Source organism: Plectropomus leopardus, chromosome 13, assembly GCF_008729295.1.
Source record: "Plectropomus leopardus isolate mb chromosome 13, YSFRI_Pleo_2.0, whole genome shotgun sequence".
NCBI classification, from domain to species: Eukaryota; Metazoa; Chordata; class Actinopteri; order Perciformes; family Serranidae; genus Plectropomus; species Plectropomus leopardus.
The window spans coordinates 3,917,478-3,925,130 of NC_056475.1; the positions used below are offsets into that span (position 1 = coordinate 3,917,478).

General features: G+C 37.0%; 1 protein-coding gene across 1 annotated transcript; it reads left to right on the forward strand.

The window, feature by feature from the left end:
- The first annotated feature begins 1,424 nt into the window (after positions 1-1,424).
- On the forward strand, positions 1,425-5,585 carry thap12a (THAP domain containing 12a). Its single transcript, XM_042499696.1, has 5 exons — positions 1,425-1,608; positions 2,574-2,691; positions 2,963-3,061; positions 3,523-3,559; positions 3,692-5,585. Exons 1-5 carry the CDS (start codon positions 1,523-1,525, stop codon positions 5,494-5,496), a joined length of 2,145 nt encoding a protein of 714 aa, XP_042355630.1. The 5' UTR covers positions 1,425-1,522; the 3' UTR covers positions 5,497-5,585.
- Positions 5,586-7,653: the final 2,068 nt, after the last annotated feature.

A 7,653-nucleotide genomic window follows, 5' to 3' on the forward strand; every position in this document is an offset into this window, starting at 1 on the left:
CTTCTGTTTGAATGTTTGAAACCAAATAGGATTCCTCTAATACCGGTCCATGCAAAAAAAAAAAAAAAAAAAAAGCCACTTTACACGCCCCGTGCATGACAGCTTCTGTTAGTGAAAACAAACCAAGTAGGTCACAATCAGGGTCAGAAAGTCAACAAAAACAATCGTTTTTTAAGGAAATTACATACTTACAGAGAATGTAAATATTAGTGTAAAAATGACTTTTCACCCCCACTATAAGGTGAACGGTTTAGGTCAGTGATCAGTGCAAAGACAATTACAATAATTAATGAAAATAATCATTTTATATTGTATTAGGTTCAATCCATACAATAATCTTGAAAATAGTTACAAAATTAAACAAAATAAGACAAAACAAACAGACAAAAATAAACTTTACACAAGGGGAAATGAATTAAACAATTTTAAAGAAAAAGGGGCTATATGAATTTCTATTGTCTATTGACTATTGTTTTGCTAACTTTCAGTCCAATGTTTCTCTTGTGTCTGAGCTCTATTTTTAATTGTTGTGTGTGTAGCATAATTCTATATATATATAAAGACAAATGGTTTCAATTCACAATTAAAAAACTCCTTTTTTAAATCAATGTAATTTCTGAATTGAGATGATATTGGTGAGCACATGAAGTATGTGATAAATCAAATGTATAATTTAAATGAATGTCTCTTATTTTGTTGGTGACGCAATATTTCTTAATAATAATCAGGGGCATATAGGAGTTGAGGACACTGAGGGCTTACCTTGAATTCTTCCCAGGAGAATTATTTATTTCTAATATTTATGAACAACTTCTATTTTGATGCTTTTAATGCACTCATATGCACCATAAAGATTTTTTTTTAACTTTCTGGATTTCTCATTAATTATGATGCAGATAGTGCAGAATGCAAATTGTATAATTAAGAAAATATTAACTAAAGTTGGAAAAATAGTAAACTGTATGTATTTGTGGAATGTAGTACATTAATTTAAATTTCCTGCCATTCATGAATTGAACTTCATTTCACGTGGCATATTTTATTGTCATTATTTCTTCATTGATTATTTTTCAATATAAACATTACATTACACATGGCATGTTTTCAACATTTGGGTTTTGAAAATACTGCTGAGGATTATGGGGGAAAAAGCGAAGCGCGCGATTTGATGCACGCTGTTAAAAACGTCACACACTTTAACAAACCGGCGAAGATGTCTTCAAAATAAAATCTAAAAAGATGAAGCATACACGAGGCTATTTGTCTGTGGCCTTAAGAGAGACGCGTATCGGCCTATAAATAATAAAACGTCATACATTACATAAACATAAGGCGCGTTTCTTCATTAGACGCTTTTTTAAAGTTCCTCAAAATCGATGTGTTTTATTCTGAAAGCAAAAATCGGAAGTTATCGTGCAGTTCAACTGTGCTTGGCGGCTAACTAGCGTTAGCAACACAGTTGGCTGTTTTCAACAGGATTTCACCCCAAAAAATCAAACATACGATAAAAAATAACATAATAATGCAGAATCAGTGCGCTGTGCCGTACTGCACTAATGGCAAATCCGACCCGCAGCCCCTCTTCAGGTTTCCGCTTGATCCAGAAAGGTAACTATTGCTAACCGTTGCTAATGCAGATGCTAAAACAAACAGGAAGCTCCTGAGCTACTCAGAACAGATTGTTTATTTATTTTTTTGTTCGTAAATTTCTACAAGGTAAATGAACAAGTTTAGAGACCTTGTAGTTAATTTGTAATTAATTTTAACTGTTCAGACTGCCACGATAAGTCAAAATATCAAACATGAAATATTATTTCCAGTGCAAAAAAAACCGAAGTGTAACGTTATGATCTGGTTCATCTGATATTTGGGTGCTTTACTGAAAATAAACATCTGTTTCCATTCATGCATTGCATTGGGGAGACCGTTACGGGCAATTGTAACATCTCAAATTGCAGCGAGCCGAAATGAGATAGAACATGAAACTTATTAGTCACATAGTCCGTGATGATCCCTCTCTGCCTGCCAAAAACAAACAAGACCTCATACTTTCTGCTGCCACTCACTTTTGAGGAACAAAAGTTGCTTTTTTATTTTTATTTTTTTGCATCAACAGTATTTTCCTCATACTGTCTTTACTTTTAATGTATTTGAATTTGAATCAGTATAGTTTTGAATTTGTTGTTTAACATTTGATATATTTTCAAATATTAGCTTCATTGTGTCGAGCCTGCAGGGTAACATCATGGGTGGTACTATTGGGGGCAATTATAGTGCTATGTAATAATTGCCCCCAGCACCAATAAAATTGTGTCTTGCTTAGCAAATACATCAACAGTGACTATTTTTGTATAGAATATCCTTGTTCTTTTCTAATAAAGAATCTATGGGTACTGAAATTGTGTGAATTGAAATCTACATTGTGTATTGTTTATTATGTGATTCACTGTTGTTGTTGTTAGTAGGTGAAAGGGGGCAGCAGGTCCCAATCATTGAATGCATATAGCACTGAATCTCAAAATTTCTATTTACTTTTAATCTTGTTCTCATTTTTAATTAATCTTTCCCCTCAGGTCAAAGAAGTGGGCTGAAAAATGCCAGAGGGAAGATCTCATAGACAAATCACCAGACGTGCTGTTCAGATACTACAGAGTGTGTGGAAAACATTTCCAAACTTCCTCAGTTGATAGTGTAAGTTTTTTTCAAGTTGCATAAGGTTTAGGCCCAAATTGCAGAGGATATTGTGACTCCAGACTTGCCATTACTTTTAAAGAAATTGCAGATCTTAAGTAAAATGTGAAATGGGGCATCCAGCTCTGCATAATATCTCATCAATTACTCAATAATCATAGTATATTGCAAGGTAATGTAGGTTTTATTACAAATTAAAATAAGTATTATTTTTTATACAGTCATCATATGTGCTGTATAAAGAACTTTTCTGGCTTGACTTTGTTTTCAGGACGCTCAGAGCACAGTGCTGAAGGATGATGCCATACCAACTATCTTTGATGCACCAAGCCAACCTCAAAATGGGCAAGGAAAGCGCAGTAAAGAGATGGTGGGTAAATTTAAAAAAATAAATAAATCATTTAACCCTTCAAAACCTGAGCAAAATTGTCAAAATTTCTTTCAAAAACATGTAAAGAAGTTACAAGAAATTTAGCACAAAAAAGAAGAAAAAAGTATTAAAAAAAATAAATAAATATAGATAAAATGATTTATTGTAATTATTCTAAATAATTTTCTGGACATTTTCCCATTTTTTATTATTATTTTCCACTAATTTCTCTCTCTTTTTGTGAGTAATTATCTGGTCATTCTCTTGTCCTATTTTCTTTTTTTTTTTTAATAAATCAAACCAATTTCTTTAGGTTTCAAAAGTTTAAATGCCAGTGAAAGGCATCTGAAGGCAGCACAGGATAACTGATGTCTGGATTTCAAAGGATTAAATGGGGGAAAAAAATATTTGATTGATGTAGTTTCTGAGTAATTACACTTTTTTTGTGATTTCTTTTGTAGACCAAAGATGATGAAGTGAGCGCTAAGGGGAGAAAAAGTAAGTGGAAATATCAACAGATACATTTACGTTTATTACTCGACGATGAAACAAGTTACACCGACATCCACATTAGTCACATGATGATTGATTTGTTTTCAATCTAGCAACTGTTTCTTCGTCTCTATTTAGAAATCAAAAAGTCAGCAAACGAAGATGTTGAGACACCCCCAGAGGAGCAGGAATACAAAGAGTATCTGAAGTCATTATTTGAAGTCCTTGTGCTGTTGGGAGAGCAAAGCATTCCTCTCACGGGGCCCGGTGATAGTAAACAGGAAGGCCTCGTATCCAGAAACTTTCAGACACTTTTGGAATACCGCATGAATTGTGGCGATGAAGCCCTGAAGAAGAGGTACGATGCGAACAAGGAGTTCTGCTCCTCAGCTCGGCTCAGTCGGCTGATTGAGGTGTGCGAGAGTTGCATCCGTGATAAGGTGATGGAGGAGGTCAAACAAAACGGCTGTTTTTCGTTACTCACCGATGATGTGGTGAAGATCTCGGGCGAGTGGTACCTCCCCGTCTTTCTCCGTTACGTGGACCAGTCCAACTTCCAGCGGGAGAGGTTTGTTGGGTTCCTGTCCTTTGAAGGAGACGGAGACGCCTTAGCAGAGAAGATGCTGTCCGAAATGACTGACAAATGGGGCTTGGATATGGGACAGTGTAGAGGTCAAGCGCACTCCTGCTGCGGGACACATTTTCATAAAATAAAAAGATTTGCTGCCAAGTTGATGGAGACGAATCCAGCGGCAGTGCTCACGCTGAGATCCACTCGTACACTGAACCTGTCACTGGCAAACAGCTTGGCTCTGTCAGGGGTCCAGCTCGTTATGTCTACTTTTAAGAAGATCGACTCGTTCTTCAGTCAGTCTCCTCTGCTGCAGTTGGAGTTGGAGCACGCCATTGCGATTTTCTACCCGGACAGAGAGGAGAAGGCCAAGGAGCTGAAGGCGATCTGCGGGACCAGCTGGACCAAGCGTCATGATGCGTTTGAGGTGGCGGTGGAAATCCTCGAGGCGATGCTGCTCTGCGTGGACAGCGTTCACGACAACGAGGACATGAGGTGGAACGATCAAGTCACAAACAACGCCTTGGAGATTTCTAAAGCGCTTGCTGATTTTGAGTTCGTCATGTCGCTGGTCGTGCTGAAAAACGTGCTGTCGCTCACGCAGGCGTTCGGGAAGAACGTGCAAGGGAAAGCAGCGGATGTTCACTTTGCTGCAAACAGTTTAAAAGCCGTGCTGCTCTCCCTGAAGGAAGTGCAGGACAACATCGACGTGTATCACGAGTTCTGGAACGATGAGGCTGTTAACTTGGCCACTGCGATGGAGATCTCAGTCAGGGTTCCTCGGTCATTCTTAAGAAAGCAGCAGTCCGAACCTGGAGACATTCGGCCGGAGAATTACTACAAGGAGCACCTTACCGTTCCCATGGTGAAACACGTCATTAGAGAAATAAATGAACTCTTCTGCGAGGACCATCTGAAGGCTCTGAGATGTCTGGTGCTGCTCCCCATTGTCATCGAGCAACACAAGTCCACTGAGCCCGATGAAGAGAACGTGCAAGTGTTTAAAAACGACATCCACAACGCGGCGTCTCTCTCCGCCGAGCTGCACTGCTGGTGGGTTAAATGGAGCAAAAGAGGCAGAGGCGAGACTTTGCCCTCCGACCTCCGCGAAACACTGCAGCTGCCCGACGTGAAGTTCTTCCCGAACATGCTCACAGTCCTGAGACGGATCGGCCTCCTGCCCACTTTGGCTCTGGAGGACAGCTGTGATGTGGCGTACAAGCGCTTCCAGACGTACATGGAGAACACGGCCGAGAAATTCAGATCGAAAAGTCTCGCTCTTTTGAACATGAACCATGATGTTGGGTATGATCTGGATTCACTGGTGGACGTCTACATGAAGACATACCCTGACAGGGAAGACGTGTCTTAGTCATTTCTGATAAGGTCGTTAACCCTTTGAAACCGGAGCAAATTGGCTCTATTTCTTTCAAAAACAAGGGAAGAAGGCAATGAGCAATGAAAGAAAAACTGACCCAAAAATTAGTACGAAATTAGTTAAAAGTGCAAGAAAATTAGCTAAAAATTGGAAAGAAATCAATGAGAAGTACAAGAAAAATGTTTAAAAAAGTATCAAAAAAAGAACAAAACAAACAAACAAGGAAATGACCCAGAAAAAGTTTTGTTACATAATTTCAAATATGTAATGATGATCATTTTAAATATAGTTTTCCCCTTGAGCTTTTTTCCCTACAAGGTTTTCCCTAGAATTTTAAAACATTTATTTACTAATTTCTTGCAATTTTTGGATTATTTCTTGGCAAGTTGCTCATTGCCTTTTTTCCCTCCATGTTTTTGAAGGAAATTGCACTGATTTGCTCAGTGTTCAAAGGTTTAAATACGTCAGAAAGCACACTAGCAGCACAGAAAAGTGATGTCTCTCATCATTTGAGTGATAGATACCAGAAGTCTTAGGATTTTGTTTTTGCTGTGGTTGTCCTTCATATTTTCATGTTGTGTTTTTTGGGCGCCAGTATCGGTCACTCTGTTACCACCCTGTAAACTTCCCAAGGTGTGAGTCCTGATTCCAGATATCCAAGCACGTCTCCTTGACACAGTTGTCAGAATAAGTTACAAACCGCTCATGTTTCAGAAGTGGAAGTAAACGCTTATGTAAGCCTTTTTTTTTTTTTTGCTGCGTCACTGAGTGATCTGCTGACGTGTACGTAACACGGATAAGGGAAATCCCCTGTAAACTCCTTTGTGAACATGTTAATAATAAAGAGGTTTTCTCTTGGGTTTAATAACCTTTCGTGGTCCTTGTTATTAATTTGTGAATATATTTTTATGTCTTTCACGTCTGTTACAAAAGACAACTTAAAATCACTATGCTGAAACTTAAAGAATAAGTAGGAATGAAATTTAGATTATTAAAATGTTTTTCTTCCAATACAGGTTTGAAAAAGGGATATTACAGCCGATTAGAAAAGCCTAGTTTGTGCCTTTGAATTTGGTTTCCTGCAGTCTTTAAAGGCATACATAAATTTGTTTAAAAAAATTAAGACTTAATTAGTATTAAAATGTCTTATCCATAAAACAATGATTTATAGTTTGTGCTGTTTTTTTTTTTTTTCTTTTCTTCTTAAGTTTTGCTTTTTAGAAATTGGTCTTAAATTTCATTCTGTGTTACATCAAAAAGGATTTTTAAAAAATCAGAATCTAACGTGCTGTGATTTGTAGTGTTGAGTTCATGCTGAGTTGAAGATCAGGACAAAGTGATGCAAAGTGTCCTGTGAATAAGGGCTTTAAATTTTGGCTAAAGCCCAGCCAGTATCCTTCACTGTCCATCTTGCACTTTGGGTTTTGTGTGTGCAACTAAACAGCTGAGTCACCGTCTGCTCTGTGATTTAAATTTCCACTTTATTGTTCAGTGTTAATGAAATCCGATATGATTGATGACTAAAACTGTTTGGAGTACCTGCATTATTTGTTACTATGGACATAAAAAAAATTGAAAAAAAAAAAGTAATATTCCTAGCAAAAAAGTAAAAAAGTAAAGTTGATCTCAAATAGGAAAAAAAATCACAAATAATTTTCTTATTTATTATTTTCTTAATTTTTAAAAAAATTTATTTCTTTATTTTCCACATTTAATGAAATGTGACCAAATGGACATCATTACAACCAATCATCTGCAGCTGAAAGGATCTATGAGTAACACATAATGTGTATAAATACTTTTATGACTTAGATGCATTAGGCTTGTATAATAAAGCCATAAAATGGTTCAGCTGCTCTGTTACATGAATTCGACCCTTTCTGGCCGTAGCTGTTTTGTGTTGTCATAGCTGGAAAAGCACAGCTGTGGATAATAACACTGATGAATGCTGTATATAATTTATGTGCTCCAGTTTCTGGGCTCTGAGCAGAATGTTTTTACAAGTCAAACATATTTATACAGCGCATATTTATATAAGCCATTTCATCCTCTAAGGACACAGTGAATATTCCTGTATAAGAAAACTGTACTGAAAAAATAAATAAATTAATAACTAACTTATTACTCCAGACTCCAGTTGGTGTACTCTGT